The sequence below is a fragment of the Lycorma delicatula genome, chromosome 7 (assembly GCF_047948215.1).
Source record: "Lycorma delicatula isolate Av1 chromosome 7, ASM4794821v1, whole genome shotgun sequence".
Taxonomy (NCBI): Eukaryota; Metazoa; Arthropoda; class Insecta; order Hemiptera; family Fulgoridae; genus Lycorma; species Lycorma delicatula.
This window is the reverse complement of record NC_134461.1, coordinates 19,449,617-19,475,003: the sequence shown is the minus strand read 5'-3', so window position 1 is coordinate 19,475,003 and position 25,387 is coordinate 19,449,617. Positions and strand designations below refer to the sequence as shown.

The following is a 25,387-nucleotide window of genomic DNA, read 5'->3' as shown; positions in this document are numbered from 1 at the left end:
CCTTTTTAAGGAAAAGTGACATTCGAATCCCGCGGTTCATCAAATGGAAGAAAAAGACGTTGTCTAACGAAATTCGAGGTATTTTTTGAAAGTATTCTTCATTAAAAATCTAATCGGACTAAAATATAATGTTTTCACGCTTATTTTTTCATTTTTTCCCCCATTTTCATTTCACTTAGAACTGTAAAAATAGTTCGTTGAGACTTCGCCGTGCCGTCCAGTTCTGCGGGCTTTTACCGGCGAAATTCTAACGATATTCTTGATTTTGAATACGCATTACCTACTACTAAGTCGATGGTCTTTAAAGTTTAATCTCTTACGGAACCGATTATTATTATCAACAGAGTATTAAATACGTAACAGATTGCTAAGGTTTAGTGAAACTCACGATACAGCTCTTCGTTGTGTCGAAATTCAATTCGTTGTTTAAGTCGATTTAATAACGGTTTGTAACTTCTCATAATCATGAAAAGAGGTAATTTTTTGTGAATTTTTAACGGCAAAAAGTAGACATCGTGAATATTATTTTTAAATCTTTTCCAATGTCATTTATGAAGATAAAAAATTAAAATTCCAAATTGGAATATTGAAGAACTTCGGAACCGGCTAAAAGGTATCTTGATAGAAAACGGGTAACATGCCATAAACTTCACAAACTCATCGGAAAACTAGTAATAAACCATTTTTGCTAAGAGCCTCTGAAAAATCTTATCCAATGCCTTCAGAAAATCGGTGTAAATTGCAACTGATTGCTCATCGGACTAATTACAAGCAAAAAAAAAAAAATATTGATCAATATTATTGATTAAATTACATTCGACAGTGTTTCGACAAAAATCATTCTTTCTTTCCATTATATGCTACCGGAAACAACATACAATTTTACTGTACAACATTGTTCTTAAAACTGTTTTGTCTAAAACACGATAAAATACCAACGGGTCTTTTTTTTTGTCTTCAGTCATTTGACTGGTTTGATGCAGCTCTCCAAGATTCCCTATCTAGTGCTAGTCGTTTCATTTCAGTATACCCTCTACATCCTACATCCCTAACAATTTGTTTTACATATTCCAAACGTGGCCTGCCTACACAATTTTTTCCTTCTACCTGTCCTTCCAATATTAAAGCGACTATTCCCGGATGCCTTAGTATGTGGCCTATAAGTCTGTCTCTTCTTTTAACTATATTTTTCCAAATGCTTCTTTCTTCATCTATTTGCCGCAATACCTCTTCGTTTGTCACTTTATCCACCCGTCTGATTTTTAACATTCTCCTATAGCACCGCATTTCAAAAGCTTCTAATCGTTTCTTTTCGGATACTCCGATCGTCCAAGTTTCACTTCCATATAAAGCGACACTCCAAACATACACTTTCAAAAATCATTTCCTGACATTTAAATTAATTTTTGATGTAAACAAATTATATTTCTTACTGAAGGCTCGTTTAGCTTGTGCTATTCGGCATTTTATATCGCTCCTGCTTCGTCCATCTTTAGTAATTCTACTTCCCAAATAACAAAATTCTTCTACCTCCGTAATCTTTTCTCCTCCTATTTTTCACATTTAGTGGTTCATCTTTGTTATTTCTACTACATTTCATTACTTTTGTTTTGTTCTATCACAATTAAATATATAATAGTGCCTTCTTGCACTTTTTAAAGAGAGAAATATTAATATTAATATTAATTCCGCATAAAATGCGGAATAATTAGCTATTCTGCACAGGCGTTAATTACTATAGGACGGTACTAAATCTAGAAAAACAGATTCGCTTAGATTTCAAATTTTCTGAAAAGTTTTCATTTCATCCTATTTAATATTGGAGATAAAATTAAAACACTCGGCGGCGTAGCGCAGCTGAACCTTAAAAACTATTATTATCTATCTTCTAGCAGCCCCCATTTACAGACTCGCTCAAAAAATCAACCGAATGCATCAACCGGCTCTTGCCAATTCTATAAGTATTACATTAAACACCATCTTTAAATCAGGACTAAACTAGGAGAGTCAATTAAATCACTGAATCCCCGAACATATTTGGATTCTTTCCAACAGCATGTTCTGCAACCGATTTAAAATAACCAAAAGCAACAGAAATCTAACGTTTAATCGTCCTTCTAAGGGATTTAAAAAAATTATTATATTCATTGTACTTACCCTGAACAAACTACGAAGAGACATTTTGTAAAAAGGGAAACATTATTTTCTCTCCGACAGCTTTTTTCTTAGCGTTTGCAATAATTTCTAAGGTAAACCGTACAGGATTCTCGTTTTTTCGCTTTAATTTAACAGTATTATTTAAAATACTGCAAATTTTGTCGTAAAATAAAAAACCGCATCATTAACATCGGTACTTAAACCAGCCCGATCTAAATAGTAAGCCCAGTTATAAATTAATGAATAAATATACAAAGAATAAAAAGTTGGCTCTTTTTTAATTTACTCTCGGCTGTAATCAATTCTTCGATCGCCTCTCAATTGAAAATTCAACATTATTCAGACGGTACGGATCTGTTTTTCTTTTTCACTTATTCTACGCACAGCTATTTCTAAAATGTAACTACGTACTAAATCCAAAGTTTTAATTTGATAATTTGCAATATCATTATGTACAACAAAATTAGAGAAGTGCAGAAAATTAAGTAACCTTTACAATAATTATCTTCCAAAATTAACAGAACTGAAAATTTTGTTTATATTAAAATCTAATACAGGCGGAACCATTTAATAAATTCGTAATTAACTGCTGAAATATTTTATCATAAAAAGGTGGACATATCGATAAGAGGAATTAAAAGCAAAATATAATTAAACACAGATTAATACATAATAATATAAACAATTATAAAAATTAAAAAAAAAAAAAATCGAAATAAAAAAACAATAAATCGAACTAAGAAAAAGAAAACAAGGTATGGTGATAAAAGACTAAGCATCGGTATGCAGTATTTAAATAAAATAATGGGTGACCATCAATCAACTTTCCCGAAGTTTTAATTTGTTTAAATATATTTTAATATTGTAGGAATAGCAGGCATTTAAAATAGTCTAATGATTAAGTTCTCACTAGATCTTACATCGATAAGAAAATTTTGATCTTCAACGAAAATACTTAAATGCAGTCGGGGGACTCTGAATAATAGTAATAGTCTATAATAATGAGCACCACGGCAAAGATACGAGTGCTCAGATCTACGGTAGTTCCTTGTAGTTTTATGTACTGTCACAGCCCAGCACAATTTTAGTGGCAGTATACACCGTTTCACTTTGTCCTGTCCCCCTAAAGCATCAAATTCGACTTGAGTGGGCTCAATCCTCAATCCGATGCGGATAGGATTACTTCTAATCGTACTGTCATCAAATTTTACAATGACCGTTTCTGGCGTAGCGCAGGTCACTCGATTTATCAGTTACTTGTGATTGGGTTCCATCGTGATTTTGAATTATACTAGCAGATATCCTGTTTGAATTTTCAGAACCGAAGGTCGGTTGCGTAGAAAACAAAAATTTCCGAATAATCGAGTTCTGTTAGATCGAGAGTGTACCTGATGCAGGCAAAAGTTAGCCTTCAACCTACTAACAAATACCCCGTTTGAATTTTTTAAATCGGACGATTGTTTTCAGATATTATAAGAGCACTCCATTTCGCCTCCCAAAACAGCGTCCCAGGGGCAACCCGTTTGTTACCGGTTGATGGTTATGATTGGTCTAGCCTTGTACGAGGTCGTGTGGGGGTTGCCTGGGTGCGATGAGGCCGGAGACTGCTCGTGCGTCTGATGATGGCTACTGGTAAGTGGTGTGACTATTTATTAAGATTTCTGTCTTGGCGGCTGTGTGGTTATCGTGGATGTTAGTAGCGTTTCCTGTTTTCTGTAGGTTCTTGTGTGTTGTTGTTGTCGGTGTATGTATTTAACGTGCTGTATGTGTTGCTTCTAGTAGTGTTGTTTGTGTGGTGTGTGACATTGTTGGATTGTTACGACTGTGTGTGTGGGCGGTTCCCCCTTCTTCAGATGAAATGTTTTTATAAGCAATCCCAGGAAGGGGGAAGCCAGGGGTGGAGATTTAGTCGGTAGTGCGCAGGTATACATACGCCCTTGGTTGGCGAGCACCTTGCACGACGTGCTCGCATCACCGCATCACACTACCCACACACGTAGTCTGTACGGAAAGTCCATTATTATTAAATACAAATTTTTTAAAATTTATTTAATATTACTTTATTTACCGTAAATTTAATTCTATTATTTTTGTAATTTTATACAATCGATCGATTTGAACCATTCAGTTCAAATGTGCTCCAACCGGCAAAGGATCCACCGTTAGGCATTCTTCAGAGAATGAAGATGAATGATTTGTAGCGTGTGTGAAAATACCATGCCTGACCGGGATTCGAACCCGGGACCTCTGGGTGAAAGGCCAAGACACTACCACTCGCGGCACTACTTATATATTTATGTACATAAATATTCACGTACATATTTAAATTATTTATAAAATAGTTTCCACTTACCAACAATCTTTAATAGTAATGTTCGAGCGCTTTCGGATTATTAATCCATCCTCAGGAACAATGATGTGTTACACATTATAATTATTTACTTCACATGTCATTAATTATACTAAATTGAATTTTAAAAAAATATATAAATATAAAAATCGATCGTAAAAAGGAAAAATAAAGTTAACGTTATCCATCAAGTCAGCAAGGTCTCAATTGTTATGTTTATTCGTACATACTGACATGATGGATAACGTTAACTTTATTTTTCCTTTTTACGATAGATTGTTATATTTATTTCTTTTTTAAATTTATTTTAGTATAATTAATGACATATGTTGTAAATAATTATAATTTATAACACATCATTGTTCCTGAGGATGGATTAATAATCCGAAAGCGCTCGAACATTACTATTTGAAATTGTTGTAAGTGGAATCTATTACACAAATAATTGCTATATTAATATCAACGGGCCGTGCTTAATAATAAAATTAACGTATATATTTATATAGCCTATGACACTCCCGGTAACGTAAGGATTCCAACGCGGGTTCGGTTTGACCGCTGAACTGCTACAGGTGGAACATACATACACACTACATATATTACACTCCTTTTTGGGCAGTCGTGTAAAAATTCTTTTATCGCTAATCGAAATAATTCGGTGCCTATTTTCAAATAACCTTTGTACATAATAAAGGATGTCACCGCAATTTGAACTCCACTTACTCTAAAATTCCTGTGTCGTTCCTAAATATGTTGTATGCATCATAGAACAGCTCTGAATAGTTGATTTTTAGTGTTTAACCCTCTTTCAGATATGGATATTATAGATGAATCAAAATTATTAATTAAATAACAAGTATTAAATATGTAATAGTTTGGAGCCCTTACATTTTGATAATAAATACTAAAAGGTTTTACAGTCAGATGTTAAAACAACAATAAATTAAAATTTGCGTTAAGTATACAACCGATTTATAAATTTTGTTTAAACACCCTGTTTTCTCATAGGAATCTTATGGTTATGAACGCTAACATATACATACATACATATTATATATATATATATATATATATATTTATATTACGAGGGTAAGTCAATTATTAACCGCAATTTAGTTATATTTTTGTTTATGTTGGTAGTACTGTCGTGTTGCGTAGATGACGCATGTGTGGTTTAATTGTTGTTATTCTGCGCAGGTTTGATGCTGCTAGGTTAGTTCCATTATCGCTGCCCTGCCGTTAACCGTGGCTGCTCCGCTTTCTGTTTACACCAAAGAAGGGCAACGTTCAGCGATCCGTTTTTTGTGGTCGGAAGGTGTATCAGGGGGCGAAATTCATCTAAGACTTTCGGTACAGTACGGGACCAGCGTGTTGCCGCAACGCAGTGTCTACGAACGGATTGAAAAATTCAGAAATGGTCGCACAAGTGTTACGCACGATCAAGGAGCCGGACGACCGTTTAGCGCCAGAAATGAGGAAAACATTGAGCACACGTGACATGGTTTTCTTAGACAGACAAATAACTATTGATGAAGTGGGCTGCAAATTAGTCACGATTCTGCCTACGACAGAATCATCCACAACAGACCTGGTTTCATAAAGTCTGTGCAATATGTGTCCCATAACAACTCACACAGTCGCATAAACAAACGCGCTTGGACATCGGCCGAAAACATTTGGATCGCTATGGTAACGAACGGGACATCTTAGACAGAATCAGCACCGGTGACGAAACATGGATCCATCATTACGAGCCGGAGAGTAAACGACAGAGTATCGAATGGAAACATCCAAATTCGCCCTGCAAAAAAAGTTCAAGACCCAACCGTCCGCAGGAAAACTGATGCTTACGGTATTTTGGGACTCACAAGCTCCAGTACTGGAACATTATGAAGAAAGTGGTACGACAATAAACAGTGCGCGTTACAGTGAGATGCTTACTGCCAAGCTGAAGCCTGCAATTCGAAGCAAACGCCGACGACTGCTGTCGAAAGGTGTTGTGTTGTTGCACGACAACGCCCGTCCACATACTGCTGCCCGCACTGCTGAAACGCTCCAGAAACTCAACTTTCATGTACCGGCTCATCCTCCGAATAGTCCTGATCTTGCCGCTTTTGACTACCACTTGTTTGGTCCACTCAAAGAAGGCATTAAGGGGCCGTCGATTTACCTCGGACGAAACAGTGAAAGAAGCGGTGCATTCCTGGCTCAGAGCTCAACCGAAAACCTTCTTTTATGAGGGCATCAGGAAGCTTGTGCAACGGTGAACCAAGCGCGTTGAAATGCAAAGGGACTATGTTGAAAAATGATGTACACGTAAGTTTCCTATTTTTATTGTAATAAAATTTATAAATACATTGTGGATAATAACTGACTTACCCTCGTATATATACGTATATTTTTTTATTTTGTGAGGGGAAGTTTATGAGGGGGAGGGGAGGTTTAAGAATTTTTTTTTTTAAACAGTTACAGATCCATAGATAAACAGTTTGTTGTGGTTACTTACACAACTAAAGCTGTTTAAGGTCTCACTACGTTTCGTCAAACTCCTACTCAGTAAAACGATATAGAAATTTAACAATAATCGCGAGACGGGAGGCAAATAAATGTAACGCAGTCTGTGTCTCGTATTAGCATTAAATGTACTAACATTAAACAAATTAAAATTACTAACATTTTTATTAACATTAAAAATGTCAAAATGTATTGTTTAATAATATGACAAAATGGCAATTCTACTCGGAATATGTAAAACATTTTCACCTTTTTAATAGCACACTCATAATTTTCATTAAAGTGCTTCGCACTATTATTCAAAACAACTTTCTTTGCCACCGTATAACCTTTTTTTTTTAAATCCTGAAATCCAGTAAGCAATTTTTAAAATTTTTTAATAAAACCATCAAATGACTTCAAGACATCTTCATTCCTTTCATGTCAAAGAAAAACACCATTTAGTTCGCTTTTATTTTGTTGATTTTTTATAACGTTTAATTTAATAATTACTGAATTCAAATCAGAATTCATAGAATCATTGTCGTTACTCTTCCTATTAGACCTAGCAGTGACATCTTGGACATGAATGTACGGTCAGTTAAAAGGTTAGGAAACCACACTTAAACGTTTATTTTAAAATTAAACTCTCTTAGAAACACTTACTCTAAACTTACAAAATTTATAAAATAACACGTTTCACAATATTCGTGACAAATTACGATATATAAAAAGAACAAGTATAAACATCTCAAGTCGCTATCCGAAACAGTTTTAAAATTCAAAAGGGGTTGCAGTACTTTTGACTCACTCTGTATATATACTACTTATAAATACCCAGTACACACAATTATAACTCTAATCACTATTTATAATGTAAATACAAACCAAATTCATTTAATACCTGACATTCCAAGTATTATCCCTCGATAATTCTCCTGTTTTTTCTGACAATAACTAATTTTCCCGAGTATTTGGGAATAATATTATCTCTTACTTTTCAAGTACAAGAATTAACTATAAAGAATAAATTTTCAGTCGATAATTTACCCTACCGATTTAACAATTCAACCTATTTTTATAATAGGTCTCACAATCGATAAAAGAAAGAAGTTTAAAGCGTTTAGAATGAAATGGTAAAAAGCATCCGATTGAAACTAATCGGTATGGAATACTAACGGAACATAATGTCAAGCGTTTTATTTTTCTTCTACAGAACATTATTCTAAACTTTTTTTTGCGTTAACATCTCGGAGTCGATTCGAGTTGAAATACTGTCAAAATGTTAAGACCTGTTGACGTTTATAAAATATATATTCGCACCGTGAAAATCTATTTTCTTTATTTACATAATATCTCATAAGAAAAAGTACATAAAAGAATAAATTTATTTATTAAAAAAAAATTCTAATACTCACCCTAGTGTTATTCCGTTCTGCTTTTAACTCCGATATCTCTTCCTCCCTTTCCAGCAGGTGTTCGCGTGCTTGGTTTAATTCTTTGGTCAGGGTTGCGAACTCCTGTAAAAAAAAAAAAAATAATTAAAAAACTGTATAACACAAAGGTAAAAAAAAAAAACTAAAAAGAAGTAATTATTGGCACCTCACAATATTAAAAATCAATTCCATCGCATTCTAAATAAAAAATGTTTATAAAATATGGAACTTGAATATTTTTTCCGCCTTATATTTTTTAATATATATTATAAAAAAGTCATTATATAAAACCCTTCCGTAGAGGTGTCTCATATATCGAAGAGCGAATTCAAAAAAAAAGGGGGAGAAGAAAGGGAAAAAGCTATTAAATATGATTTATATGAAATAAGGGTAAACGTTTACGATATGCAGTTTTGGGATAATGCCCAAAAAGAGCGTGGATTTTACAAAAGCAACCAAAAGATAGCGAAGTAAATACAAATCAAACACACGCACTATTTTTACGTTAAGATAATTCCCGTAATAATATAAACAAAAATAACAATGATAATATTGCAGTACCGATATATATATGTGTATGCGACCGATATGCCTTTATGAATCGTTGCGAGTCTGTAATAAAAGCGTAAGAAAAATAAAGAATATAACTAAAGAATAAAAAAATTACACTTATTTAAAAATCGAACGAATATCTATTAATGTGTTTGCCTGTCGTATTAAAAAGATAATACTGATAGCGACGGGAATATAATACAGATGATAGTTCACATTTCAGTTCACTAATAGAGTAGAATTATTTTTTAAAAAAGTCGGTGCATACTCATTAAAACCAAAAAATTCACCTTTGATTCACAATGGAAAATAAAAATAATCCTAAATTATTTTCAGACGATTTGCTGTACGACTAAATATATATAAATCATTTAATTTCCCTTAATTAAATTATTTTTACTGCATTAAACCTCTTAAATGAACCGACAAAAATATGAAACAATGTTCCTTATTATATATAGTACCTGACAGGACAGTCATCGATTCAAACAACAAAAAACTACATTCAAGGTAAGAACATAAATTATACATTGGACATCGGAAATGTGGAGGATCATACCGTAATTATATGTTTGCAGTTTACCAGTTACGCCGTTTCAACGTCCAATTAGTTGACAGATATATTTTAGCCAATCAATCCCGAAATATAAATGTACCATGTCGGATTTATTATTAAAAAAAAAACTGATAAGCTAGTAGCTTTCTGTCGCTTTTTTCACACAATCGTACATCAGCATGCTGAGAACTCTGAAATTTTCACATGATATTCAGCCATACAAGCGATAATCGCTTTGTTCACCACAGGTAACAGCTGGATAAAAAAAAACCATCATACTTCCAAAGAAAACAATTTTGATTAGTGTCAGCTGTAATTTAGATGCTTTTAGTTCGTCACAACCGTAATAAACACCGGGACACATAATGTAAAATAAAAAATTAATGCACAATTTTCTATGAGTAACAATTTTACAAACAGATCAACAACAATTTTTGTGACGTCTCTTTTGTAAAAAAAAATAAATAAATAAATAGTAGTGAATTTCTTACAGGAGTCTTATTATAATGAAGTAATTATAATAATCACGTAATTACCAAGTACAGGGTCCCATATAAAACGCAACCCATCAATCACTCATCCATGAAATTTCAAAAGTCAAGCTTACTCCCCTACTCGTTAATGAAATGGACTCGTCCAACATCTGAACATCGCGGCGACGCAGTAGAACACTACCGATAGCAACAACAATGCAATCATAACGTTCAGTGTATTGCTAGAGACAAGATGATGTTTTCGCTAGATGAACGTGTTTTCATTGTCGAGTCGTACTTCAGTACGAAATCAGCGGTTGCAGTGCAAGATTTGTTTCGCCATAAGTACCAAGATAAACCGGCTCCTAACAAAACATCAGTATTAACGTTAGTCGCAAAATTTAGAGAGACCGGTTCTGTTAATAACAAGGAACACAAAAGATCAGCGTCAGTGTTGAATACAGATAGATACAGTCGCTGAAATCAAAGACCGATTACTCGCCTCGCCAAATAAATCGATCAGACGTTTGTCTGCTGAAATTAATTTGTCTAAATCAACTGGTCATCGGGCGACCAAACGATTACAATTACGACCTTATCGCATTCAAACGGTTCATCGACTTCTTGAGCCCGACAAAGAAAAACGGCTACAATATTGTCAACGGTTCGTCGATTTCTGCGCGAGGGATCAATGTTATGGATTCGTTATTTTTCACAGATGAAGCACGGTTTCATTTGGATGGCTACGTAAACAGCCAAAACAGTAGAATTTAGAGCGCTGAAAATCCCCACGTTTATCACGAAAAATAATTACACCCGCAGAAGTCGGGCGTGTGATGCGCGATATCGCGGAAAAAATAATCGGTCCTATTTTTTTCGAGTACACCATTAATGCAGAACGATATCAGGATATTTTATTTCAGTTCATCGCACTCTTGGAAGAGGAAGACAGACACTGCTGGCTACAATATGACGGTGCGACATCGCACTACGCAGGTTCAACTTCTGATTTCGTCGAGGAATTCTTTGGTAATCGTGTTATCGGTCGAGGCTTGTGGCCACCAAGATCTCCAGATTTGACTGCGGCGGATTTTTTTCTACGGGGTTACCTCAAAGAAAAAACCTACAGCAACAAACCACGAACACTTGAACAAATGAAAGTCAATATTGAACACTGTATTAAATATCCAGCCACAAACTTTGAAAAATGTTGCAAGAAACGCTGTAAAAAGAATTGAAGCTTGTATTCAAGAAGATGGCGGCCACTTCCAACATTTACTCTAAATGTAATTTAATGGATGGTAATAATAAAAATTACAATTACATTTACACATGCCTTTTTAGTATTTCAATACCTACCAATATAAGGTTGGGTTGCGTTTTATATGGGACACTCTGTAGTATAGTGAATTACTTATTAATTATAATAATAATCAATTATTTAATTACAGTAATTACGTAAGCTTCTGCAGAAATCGAAACGAACTGTATTGTAAAACAAGTACGACGATTTATTATGATTTTTTAAATTTTTCATAAAATAATTTATAATAAAAGATTAGATTATAAAATAATATGCAATAAAATTACACAAAAAAAAATTACACACTCGTAATTGATTTCAAAATTAACGAATGATAACTTGCGATACAATAAGATTGGTTATAGCGATACAAAAAATTAAGTCACACGATATAGTGCACGTAAATAACATTCTTTAAATCCGAAAATTATAAATCTAATAATCAGAATGATACTTTATAATAAAAAGAATTGCCAATGTATAATTACACAGTCCGACAATTGATCAGAATGACTATAAATGTTAACACATAATGTACGTTAAAGTATATACTGTTTGAGTAAATGAGTGGAGGTATTATTGATATGAAACAGAACGCAAGGGTAGCGGGAGTTTATTATCTCCCTACTAATCGCAGAACCTGGACAAATGTCCCTTGCTGCTGCGTCTTTCTATTATCGGTCGGGTTATTATATATTTAATGTCGGTTACAGATTGTATATGTTTTATTTATGGACAGAGTTGGTTTTTGCAATTATTGATATAAATACTGTTGAAGAATTTTATTATCGTTGTCAAGTTGGTACTATTGTGTAAGATAATGAGTAGGGAAACTTCTGGACGGATATACGGTAGTTTAGTTAAGCGGTTTAGTAGCGCACGTGTACCAGGAAAGATGATCGTTACATTGACGTAATTGAAAGGGAATTCAAACAAGCAGTGATACTGCAGTAATCAACGTTTTAAACATAGATCGAAGCTATTCCCAGTAGGAATGCGATATTTTTAAGGATAAATAATTACAAAAATACAGCTTCCGCTTTAAATAAGTAAATCTAAAGGTTATTCATATTGTACATTTAATACGCCATTAGGTTAGCCGTAACGTCTTGCAGCCTCAAAGCATGCCCGTTTCGTTACGGGATTTCTGTTTTTAATGCGAAGAAGAATTAAATTTATTACTTACAAAATGATTGTTCTACAGGAGTTCAATGCGAAAGAGCGGGTGTTCGGAGAGTATTCGGCAGGGCAGTTCTGGAAAGCGTCGTAGACAAGCAATTGTTTTTCGAATGATGAATTTGCTTTTACACCCAAGGATGTCATACATAAGCAACTTCCATCAACGGTTAGGATATCAACCCACGAGAAAAATTCAAATAGTTACATTAATAGGATCTCCAATATTTGTTAGAAAGTTCTCGACTATTTTACAGTCGATATGTGACCGTCTGGTGTATCCAGTTTTAAACTTTGAATTTTTTGCCAACAACCTCAGAAGTTGTCATCGCCCAAACAATTATAAAAGTACATTCTATCGCAATACAAATAATTTGAAAAAAAATTAATCGTGAAATAGATCTGAATAATAACTATATAATGAAATAAACCAAAATTTGGATATAACGCCACACGGAGAAATGGAAAACGTAGCAAAAATAAAACGGTTGTAAAAGAGACAACATAAATCGAAGAATTAAAATAGGGAAATAAAATGAGATTTAAAATTCACCACTCAGAAAACAAATTACAAAAAGAATTATAATAACTGACGATGATTAATAATAATATGTAAATGTAATTACTGACGAGATATAGAAGGCTCCCACAAAAATTAAAAACAATACAAAATATATTATATTTATAAGAAACATAACCGACGAAGTTTTTCAATTTCGGCTAGAAACACTCCAAATACAGTAAATCCTGTGTAAATAAATCTACGCCGCAATTCCGCGTAAATTGTATTTAATGACCGAAGAGGGGCAAAGTACGTGAATGTTCCTTCTAGTCTTGTGTGCCAAAGATATTGCGTGACTTCTTAAAAACGAATCTCAACAAATTGTTTGAAACAAGGACGACGCAAAAGAGTCCGTTCTGCACCAGATGTATACCAATGAATCTTTCCGAAGTATAAGATTTAACAGTCATAGCGATATTACAATCTCCACACAAACACCAGATCTTATACGTTCCGTGATCGATTCTTCCGAGCTATTCCTTAAGAAATGGATTTTAATTAACGAACTCAAAAGTCAATATCCAATAAATAATTGTAACTATACCGTAAGAATTGATCCGGCAAACCATCAGAGATTACAGCCAGGCTAAAAAATTACTGAGAAAAGAGGAAAATCATTTGTACAATATATAGATTTCAATACGATATAAATAATTATAATTATATCAATTATTGCGTAGATTTAATTAAAAATCTAATCACGATAATATCGTCAGATTATTATACGGTTATGACTATAAAACCGGTGTCTGAAAAGTTTTGAAATTTTTTAATGGATATAGACAAAAATTCTTCTTTTTTTTAACTGCGCATAATAACTAAATAATAATCTTATTTAAAAGAAAGGATTACTTTTCAGTAACAAACTAATTTTTTAAAAGTAAGATTAAGTAACGTAAACTTAACTAACAAACCCTTCCAGAGCGGAATAATTTTGCATACAGAATAACATCGTGACAATCTTACTTAATAACACAGGTGCTTGAATTTCCCACTTATAAAAAAGTTATATGTAATATAAAAACAGATGATTTCCACAAGACAGATATAAAATAAAACTGAATACTACAAACAGAAAAAAAACTATCTTGCGTGGACAAAATTTTATTACGTAATAATATTCGTATTACAGACCAACACATAGACAAGACATTAAATCTTTTAGTGATGTACTAAAAATGAAATACTAAAAAAAGAAATAATAACATTATATTCGTTCTAGACTTAATAAAAATAATTTATAATACAAAATGTTAATTTAACAGTCGCATACAACTTACAACATTATTTTATGGACAACAATCAAAACCGTTCAATTTTTTATTTCTATTTTGTAACAACCAATCAAAAACTTTGTCATAACGTAACATAAAATATAACTATTTGTTCTAATTAAAACTAAAACCGAATACCCGAATTTTTTTAGAATTAATTGGTGCATCTTTCGGAGTAAAAGATTGTCGATTTTTTAGCTGACATTTATGCTAAAAAAAGTCCTCTTAATCGCAATCTATAAAACCAAATTTACAATTATAATTTTTAAATAGAAAGCTACAAAAATACCCGTTACGTAAAGTACCTTTCCTATTTTGTTACGAAGAAAACCGTAACCGTTCAATTTTAAACGTAAAAGGGGACAAAATAAATATTTTAATGAAAATACATTGCGGTTTCACAAGGCTAAAAGATAAAAAAATGATATTACATAAATAAACTACGTTGACACAATGCTGTTAGGGAACACTTAAACTTGTTAATATGAATATGATATATCGCTAGCAGACTATTTTTTCGTGGAAACAGAATATTACAGAGAATATTTTTCATTACATAAATCGCGTTGTATTTTTGTAGATGATTTGGTAGCTTGATTCAATACCTCATATTAATAGTAAAAAATCGAGGGCGGGCTCAATATTTAATTCTCTCAACTAAACCGAAGAACCGAATTCTTTTCAATTAACCGTAAATTCTTTTCAAATTAAAATTAGGTCTACTTTTTAGCCTAAAATAATCAAAAAATGTGTCTACCGTATAACATCCAGTGTTGTTTACAGCTTCGAGCAGTTTCAGGATCGATAATTACCCAGTAATCGGCCAATATTTAAAAAAAAATATTAATTCAAAAAGTTATTTTTTAATTAAAAAAAAAATCAGTGTTTCGTACTGTTAAGCTTAATTAGTATATGTCTATAATAATGAAAAATAGTCAATTTCATCGCGGATTAGTTTTTGTAAATAGAAATATAATTGAAATATTTATTTTAAGTATTTCGGGGTAGTGCGAGCGATTCGTGTACAGTAACTCTCGCAAAAAAAAAAATTACCGGCGCGGCGCGTAATTAGCAACAAACCGTAACAAAATACTATATATCCTAAATCATAAATATAATTATTATCTACTGCAATTAGTTTCAGAATTGTTTTTTAATAACCATTTATATTTTTTAATAATACTATTAAAATTCAGCTTATAAAAAAGGAACAGTCAATTTTTTAATGTTTAAAATAACTATTCCAAACTGAATAAAATATTACTTGGAAACGAAAAGGATAATAATTGGAGAATTTTTGGCCGAAAGAATCAAAATAAAGCGAGACAATGAGAAAAGGCAAAAAATACGAAATACCTTTAAAATTGTTCTGTTTTACACGGTCAGCAAGTCCCGGTAGATTAAAAAAGGTCGTATTTTCTTTTTCGGAAGACAATTTCAATAATGAAATGAGATTGTGTAGATTAACAGAAAAAGAACGGGAAAGAAAGACAAACCTCGATTTTTTTTATCATTATGAAACTTCCAACTTATCGGCAAAGATAAAAAAGGGGTAGTTTAAACATATACAACTAGTAAAAACGACTGTACCTCTCTTTACACTCCACTTTCTAACAGAACTCATTTGCTGCTCCCTCTTCTTAAAAAAAAACTCTCAAAAAATATGCTCACAACATGCAAATCAGCTAACAACAAACAGAACGATGTGACTTAAGTGTGAAAGAATAAAAAAAAAATTAACAAGAATTAATATAAAAAAAGATTTGTACCTGAAGAAGTAACAAATGAAGCAGGCAAGAACAAGACTTCAATCCATTTCGAGGTGGCAATAAATCATTAAGTGCTTGGGCCTCCGTCCCGGTGCATGCAGTTTCCAATAGCGCTACCAACCCTTGGTTGGTGTTATTATTATACCAACCACGCCGCATGCCGACGCCCAAAAGGGCTAATCACACAAAATCACTTCACTAATGAATCACATTCAACTAATAATTATAACCGGTGTTCGCATTTTATAATTTCTTATTCTTAATAATAATCGAATGTTTTTTCCATTTTATTTTTACAAATTATTTTAATATAATAAAAGTCCAAATTTCATTATAAGGGTTTTTTAACTACGCATATTTCACTTATTTATCACAGATACATACATAATCAAATAGAAAAAATAACTAAAATAACAATAAATTTAAAAAAAAGTATCGCATAAAAAAATGTTGGAGACATTTTTAATAAAAGTTTTGTGCTATATCAACTTACAACACGTATATTAAAGAAATATAACTTTATTAGAAAACGCTTTCAATTAAAACCTTATAAAATTAAATCAATTTTCGGGCTATACTAGCCCGAAAAAATAAATCAAGATTTAAACCTAGATTCGCATTTCAATTGTCATACAATCATTGTTAAGGATATATATTTGGAAAAACCTACAAAAGGATGTAAAAGAAAATAAAAACTAACTTTAAACGGTAACAAAAAAAAATGTTTTTTTATCTTTGTTGAGAAAATCAAAAAGTGAACGGTATTCGTTTTAGAAAATTCAAGTAGAAGCGGAAAGTTGGCAGGCTACCTTTCTACCTCTCCGCTAGAAATAGACTGTCCAAAACGATACTTTTTCAGTTTTTTTTTCAGCAGTAGTTTTTATTTTAATTTTATAGTTTATTTTAATATTTTATTTTAAAATACAGAGAAATATATTTTCTATAAAAATATATAAAAAATGAATACTAAAGTAATGTAAGAGTTCGCTCAACAGATGTAGGAAAAAATTCGTAAAAAAAAATGTAAACCTAGAAGCAAATTCCACTAATCAATAAATAAAAAAAATTAGCAAGATTTAAATTGGCTAGATCACCTTAAAAAGAAATGATAACGAACATCTTCATTTTGTTTAGATTTTTATCATTATTTTCTTGTTTTACACTCGGTTATATTTACTGTACTGGTTCAATAAATATGGCAACCGATTAATATACATATTATTAAAAGAATTATTAATTGTTAAAATAATATTTTTTATCATTATCAACTTATAAACCGTGTTACAAAGGAATAAAAAAAATTCCATCCTAATTATATAAAATACATGATTTTTTCCTCTCATTATTGACATTTCTCCGCTTAATCAAAATAAATAACAAAAAATCTATTTTTATTACTACTTTTCTAGCATAACAACCTCTAGAGTAGTGATTCTCAACCCTTTTAACTCCACAATTCCCAAAAAGTAAAAAAGATATATAATGAATATTCGTGACCCGTGATCCGCAACCCCAACCCACTGAAACCTAGTTAAAACTATTTAGCTAAGTTGATCTCGACGGGTATGAAGAACATGCATATATGAAGTGTTCGTGAGCAATTTATAGGTTCCAACTTGATGTATACGTGCTCCTTGTAATTTGCATAATACAAGGAAATATTTGCATAGTACAAGGAAGTCATGTAGTGTCCACATCAGATCTTTTTTAAAGATTTGCCCCAAAAATAGAAAAATTTATCTTTATTGCATATTTTTTAACAGATTTTTTTATGTCGTCCTAGGCAAAGTAGTAGTGTAGGTGACCCCAAAAAAATAATACTTTAAGAACAACATTGTGGGTGGGGGAGCTGATCAAAGATTAAAAATATCGTTTTTTGTAATATTTGAAATTCTTTTAGGTTTATTTAAATTTTTAATAATAATAATAATATTATTAATAAATTGCATCATAATTCATCCCAACCTTCGAAAAAGAAATCTTGGATAACATTGTATTGGTTGTACTTTTTTGTGGAATTTTTTTGCAGTTTCTTTCATTTAACATAGTAAACGTACAGAAATCAAAAAAAAATCTTGGAAGGTGATTTTGGGTTGGGGGAGCAAAAGAAATAAAAGAGAAATGATTTTTGGAATTTTTAAAACTTTTTTGTTTATTTAAACGTGTAATGATAATTTTACAACAAAACGTCACCGTAAATTACCTCCAATTCAAAAAAGCAATCTTAATTAATTTCTTTCATATATCATTATTTTTCCACTATAAGAATAAATAACCAATGTCACGAAAGTATAACAACTTTGCTACCGGGTTTTTTTTTTATTTATTCTGATCCTTCTTAATACATTTAATTATATATATATATAAATATAAAACCTCCAATAAAAATCCAATAAAGAAAAAATAAATGAGTTATATAGAGCAAAATATTTACCACAGTTTACGTTTCACAACACAAAAGTAGACGGAGAAAAAGATAAGCGGATGATCGGGCAAAAGGAAAAGAAAAAAGCAACAGCTGCAGTAAAAAAAAAGCTGTTTTTTGACCAGCCTTATAGCGAATTTCAGTGCGGTAAAGAAATGACAAAGAAATAATAAATAGTAATAAGTAATAAAAATTGAATAACTCATCAGGGACGAAAAAAGTAATAAGTAATAAAAATATAAAGAAAAAAAAGAATAAAAGTAGATGTAATAACGAATAAAGAAAGCAATATCAAAATGTACGTAAAAAAAAAGTCACCGGTAATGAAAATGAATATTATATATATATATATATATATATATATATATATATCCTCCATCCCAAAGGTTTCTTTCAGTAATAAATTCAACAAAAAAATTGTAAGATCTTATTTACGATTCAGGTCATTTTTAAGCTAGAATAGAGAAAGAGTAGAAAAAAACCTGGAGTCTCTACAAAGTTCTCCCTCACACTCCCACGTTCACTCTTTTTCTCTGGTTTTCATCTTTCCTTAGTTTTAAAAATGAAAAAGAGAAAAATCGTCTGCTCAGAACTCACATACACCGAAGGAATAAAACACTAACAACACCCGCCGAGTACGTCAAAGTGTACGACCGCTTACTATTTTAACCACGACCAGACTTAACTAACTAACTCTAAGCGCACAGTCATTTAGAAAAAAAAAAAATACAATAAAAACATAATGAAGGAAATTGTTAATTAGAAATGCTAAAATAATAAATGCCTATTAAAAATACAATTTTGTTTTTACATTAATTTCCAAAAGAGAAAAGTGACATAAATTTCTCCAAAGAAAAATTCATTAAAATACTACTTTTAATAAATCAAGAACATTATCAATTTTTCTAAAAACAGGCACAGAAATCAGTAAATATTTGCTAAAAAAAATAAAGAATTTATGTTTTCATTTTTCCATTTCATTCATAAAATGTTACAAGTCGGTCTGTATTTAGTCTGTAGCGGTTTGGTTTTAAGTTCCTAACCCGGGTATACTTCCCTAAATCTAACGGGATTTTTATAATTACCTTTCAAATTTAAACATCAATTACCGCTTCTTCTCCAATCGTAATTTCAAATGACGTAACCTCAAAGTATAAAACTCTGAGCCTCCGGAACAACCGAAGTTAATATTTCAGAGGATGAATGAGGATGATAAGAATGAATTGTAAATGAAGTGTAGTCTTGCACAGTGTCAGGTCGACTATTCCTGAGATTAATTGAAACCCAATCGCCTAACAACACCGGTATCCACGATCTAGTATTCAAATCCGTGAAAAAATAACTGACTTTACTAGGACTTGAACGCTGGAACTCTCGACTTCCAAATCAGCTGATTTGGGAAGACGCGTTCACCACTAGACCAATCCGGCTGGTTTTCACAACTAGACCTTTTCTTTCTTTTTCCTGTTTAGCCTCAGGTAACTACCGTTTAGATAATAATTCAGAGGATGAATGAGGATGATATGTATGAGTGTGAATGAAGTGTAGTCTTGTACATTCTCAGTTCGACCACACCTGAGATGTGTGGTTAATTGAAAAACCCAACCGCCAACGAACACCGGTATCCACGATCTAGTATTCAAGTCCGTGTAAAAATAGATGACTTTACTAGGACTTGAACGCTGGAACTCTCGACTTCCAAATCAGCTGATTTGGGAAGACGCGTTCACCACTAGACCAACCCGGTGGGTTTCACAAGTAGACCTGCAAACCTTAGACTTAACGTTAAATCAATGTTACGGAGTTCGTTAGAACTTTGTCGGTAAGAGGCGACGAAGTCAACGAACTACGTTTACAGTTCTAAACATGACCTAACCTAACAGTGAAATGAAAATGGGAAAAAATAAAATAAGTGTGAAAAAATTATGTTTCAGTTCAATTAAATTTGTAATAAACAATACTTTCAAATAATACCTAGAATTTTGTCATTTAATTCATTTTTTTAATGTAGATTTACGAATAGTGCCGCTGACTTGATAATACTAGGTAGCGTACAAAAAATTGATAATGTAGTCGAAATAATAAAATTTAAAAGAAAACATAATACAGCTTATTTTAATTGTAAATGCTCTTGTGTAAATGAAGGTACTGAAGATAAAACAATTTTATTTATTGTTTATTCATTTTTATATATATATTTTTTTTATTTTATCACTTCTTTCAAAAAAATAAATGTATTAGTTGACAAGAGATTATACTAGTTTTATTAAAAAAGGAATAAATAAAACTGAAATAAATTCTATTGGTAAAATTTAACGATAAAAATCGAGGGTTGCACTTACAAAGTAATAAGTGCAATATTATATCACGGATTTTCGATTAGTAAAAATCATTACACAAATTTTATAATGAAAAAATATGGTACAAAGTGAATGATATGACTTATCAACAAAAAAAATTGGCCGTGAAAGTCAATTTGTTTGATCTAAGGCAATAGATTTTAATAATAAATCCAAAAGTTAACAATCATATAGTTAATAATTCATAAAAAAAATAATAAATAAATAAAATGATCTAACAAAACACAGAAATAAAAAAATAAAAAAAAATGAAATTATAAACCTTTCTTACCTTTTTTGATATCAATATCTTTTTGTTTTACTTATATTACAGAAATTTTTGTTTTTTGAGCGGAAGAAATGTTATCTGCGAGACTTACCGTACGGTTTATAATTTCATTTTTTTATTTTTTTATTTCTGCGTTTTGTTAGATCATTTTATTTATTTATTTATTTTTTTATGAATTACCGATTGTTAACTTTTGGATTTATTATTAAAATCTATTGCCTTAGAACAAACAAATTGACTTTCACGGCCAATTTTTTTTGTTGATAAGTCATATCATTCAGATACTACATTTCTATTATCAAAATTTGTTATTAATTTAGAATTTTCTTTTAAAAAAATACATATTAAATATATGTAATAGAAAATAGATAATATTTAAGCGTTCCATATAATAAAAAAAAAAATTGTTACAAAACTCTAACCGACCCGATTTCATTTATAAGTAATCCATAACACATTTACAGAAATAATACAATTCTTATGATTATTCGTTGTTTAATAAATAAAATCGGGCCGGAAAGGATTTTGTAACAGTTTTTTTTTGCTTATTATATGGAAAGCTTTAACATTGTTTATTATCTACTGTCTATTACATATATTTAACATGTACTTTTATTTTAAACAAAATTCTAAATTAAAATAACAGATTTTGGTAATAGAAATGAAGTGTCTTACCGTTTTTGATATCAATATCGTTTTGTTAAAATAGTTTTATTTATATTACAGAAATTTTTGTTTTTTTGAGCGGGAGAAATGATATCTGCGAGACTCTTATCATACGGTTTACAATTTCACTGTATTTCTTTTTATATTTAAATATAGATTAAAAAAATTATAAAACAATGAAAAATGTTTTTAAAGTATTTTCTCACCGATGAAAAATTCGTTTTCAGACATCGGGATTCAAAATAACAGTTATGTACTATAATAAAGAAATATTAAATAAAGTCGTTAGTAAAGATTACAATCGATAAAGATTTATTTTTAAAATGCTCAATAATGTATAAAACAACGAGGGAGAGTAAAGAAGGCAATTTCTCCCCCCCCCCATAAAAAAATAAAATAAAAAGGTAGTATAATAAAGAAGTCTATTTGATTGCGTAACGTTTAATGAGGCAAATTCTAATTACACTTTGTCTTAATAGCCCTCTCTCAAACCACTGCATACATATAAAATAGCCAAAAGGGCGGAAACTCACTACTGTTACAACCCTACCTACATAAAATCTAATAATCATGAAGGCAGTAGCCGATATACATTTAGGCTCAGGTAAACGATTATAACGAGCGATACTAAAGATTGTTTTTATTTAATAAGAAAAATACATTTTAAAAAACTTAATTTTGAAACCGATTTACAGAAATTAGTCGAGAAAATAACCGATTATAGGCTCTGTAATCAGAATATTTTCAGATATATCATTACAGAAAATATATTATTAACCGAAACACTTTATTATTAAATAACCTGAAAATCAATACGTTAACACCGAATACTCGCAAATATAAAATATATATACACCGAAGTATATTAAATATATAAAATCAGTGAAATCACCATTTAATCTGTCAAGTAAACTGATATTTAGAGATTTATTTATAGAGTTTGTGGACAAATTTACAGTAAAAACCGTACTGACATCGTTTTCTTTAAAAATTTATAAAATACTCGTAAAACTTCATAATAAAAATATGAAATAGTCCGCTAGTTTTGAAATAAAATATTTAATAAATTCTCAGACAATACTCGTTTATGCCGTTATAATAAATAAACTTTTACAACAAAAAAATCATAAAACACTTTGAAATTGACAACTTGCTCGATCCTATCAATTATAACAGGAGTAAAACTTCATGTGCGAAGAATATGGCCGATTTCATGGATTTCTTTTCTTATTATTGTTAATATCATTGGTATTCTTTTTCAATTTCATCTCTTCCTTTTCTCTGATATTTTAGATTTCCATTAGCTGATTTTCCAATAATCTGAAAAACACTTCTCGGCATGAAATCGGGTTTTATGCGATTTTCAAAAAGAAAATTATATCTTTAGTATTATTGATGATAAACGATGATAAACGCGAGTAGTAAATATTCAACTAAATATTTCGGATAATACTAAGTATGAAGCAAACTGTACTCTGTGACTGAGCATTTTCTTTTATTCACACTAAAATACGTCGTTCAAACAAAGTTATGAATAAAGTACGATTGAATAGATAATACAAAACACGAAAGTTTTTAATGATTACAATAAAAACAATCGAAAAAAGGTGACACGGAAAACATTTACTCACGGTTAATATTACTGCACTGAAATCTCAGAAGATAATTTGGTTGCTAGAGCGACCGAGTTAAATATTGCGTTATGAACGTCTGGAAACTGCTTCGTATTGGGCGTACAGCTACAAATATATTGCTGCTAATGTATAAATAATAGTAAAGCCTCTTAGCAGTAGAATAATATTAAAATTATTTTTTAACATTGAGTATTGTGATCGCAAAAATTTCGGTTTTCAGATTTCAACGGTAATATCCATTTTGACCATTCCTGAATTCATTTTGACTAGTTTCGGCGTGACGACTGTACGTACATATGTATCTCGCATAACTCAAAAACGATTAGGCGTATAATGTTGAAATTTTTTATTTAGGTCTGTTGTAACATCTACTTCTGCACCACCCTTTTGGATTGCAATCGACTGAACCAAAAGGGTCCAAAAAAAGCCCAAAATCCAAAAAAAAATTGGATTTTGGACTTTTTCTTAACTGCAGTAATAAGCCCTCATTAAGAGCTTTTCTACGATGTATCATAAGTGGTACTCGTTTTCGTCAATTCCAAAGTTATAACTGAATAAAATTTTAATTAATGAAATATTTGGATCTTCACCTTTTTTTAAATTTAAATATATTGTTTATTAATAATTATTAACCTCATTGTAAAAAGAAATTTACAGTAAATAATATTTCAATAATAACAACAAAAAAAAATGAAAAAAATTTCAGAAGTTATTAATGAAATAAAATTTTATGTACGTTTAATTTTTAAAAAAAGTATATATTCAATTTAATAGGCGTACAAGTAAATCATACGGTGTCCACATCAGATTTTTTTTTTAATAAATATTTTATATAAAATGTTTTATTTTTTCTTCAGATGTGTTTATGGTATAAATATTAATTTATAATATTTATAAATCAATAATAGTTACTAAATTAACTTTAACAAAGTATTTTTTTTATTAAATAGCACATTCTTTTTCAACTTTCGTAAACAGAGTGACCGAGTGGCGTATACAGAGATAAGCTGAAATAATATTGACCGAGTAAAATCGTGGTTTTACGAAAGTACATAAAAAGCGTATCGTGTAAGCCGACTGTTAACGTTTAATGAAAACTAAGACGTAAAAGAAACAAGAATAAAGCGAAGAGAAAAGCTACATTAAGACGTAGGTTGATGATATGGTTACGAAGAAAACGACTGAAGTTCGTATCTAGTAAGAACGAAAGAGAATTACTATACAAGGAGAGACTATTTCCATTCAACTGGACCGCAGTCAACACATTGTCATGGCGTTACCTAAACGTAAACCCCTTAAAATCACCCCTTCGCACCGATGAAAATAACATCACATCCCTCTAAAAGCAGAGTTTAACATTATTCGAGCGTAAAAGGGGGGAAAATAAGGTCCATTAAAGCCATTTTATATACCTCCATGTCCTTTAGTTTTAACAACACGTAAAAAGTATTCGATTTAAACCGCTCTCCACGTAACAATCTCAGAGTAAAACAAATAGAAAAAAAAATTATTAAATAAATACGTATTACGTAAGTATATCCCGAATAAAACAATAAAATCTAATTTTGCAGCAATGTAATGAAGAATTTACAAATAAATTTCTGAAGGTAAAGTCGAGACTAACTTACTCCGTTCCACAATTAACCGTAGTTCAAGAGGAAAATATAAACCCAAATACTAAACTTCATTGTCAGCAACGTCCCATAAATCAGTAACCTCAAAACAGTTTCACACAAGAAAACCAAAAAACTAGTACAAAAATGTTAACTGGCTGATACTGGATTTGAACCCCCTAAACTTTGGATTGCACATATACCAGCATTCTACCGCTGGCTATTTTTTTAAAAGCTAATATTTGTAAAAAAACGTCCATCTTATTTTACATATACATTATAGTTATAAAATATAGATGAGTAAAAAAAAAAACGATTAC

The 25,387-nt window shown here is 31.1% G+C and overlaps 1 protein-coding gene across 4 annotated transcripts in view; it reads right to left on the bottom strand.

Annotated features, from left to right (window-relative positions):
• The window catches only part of Liprin-alpha (PTPRF interacting protein alpha), a 681,298-nt gene that overhangs the window by 161,155 nt on the left and 494,756 nt on the right, over nucleotides 1-25,387 (bottom strand). For all 4 annotated transcript variants that reach the window (XM_075371365.1, XM_075371367.1, XM_075371368.1 and 1 more), the window contains one exon: nucleotides 8,419-8,520. In XM_075371365.1, the coding sequence (XP_075227480.1) occupies nucleotides 8,419-8,520 (102 nt within the window). The remainder of the gene's footprint in view (nucleotides 1-8,418; nucleotides 8,521-25,387) is intronic.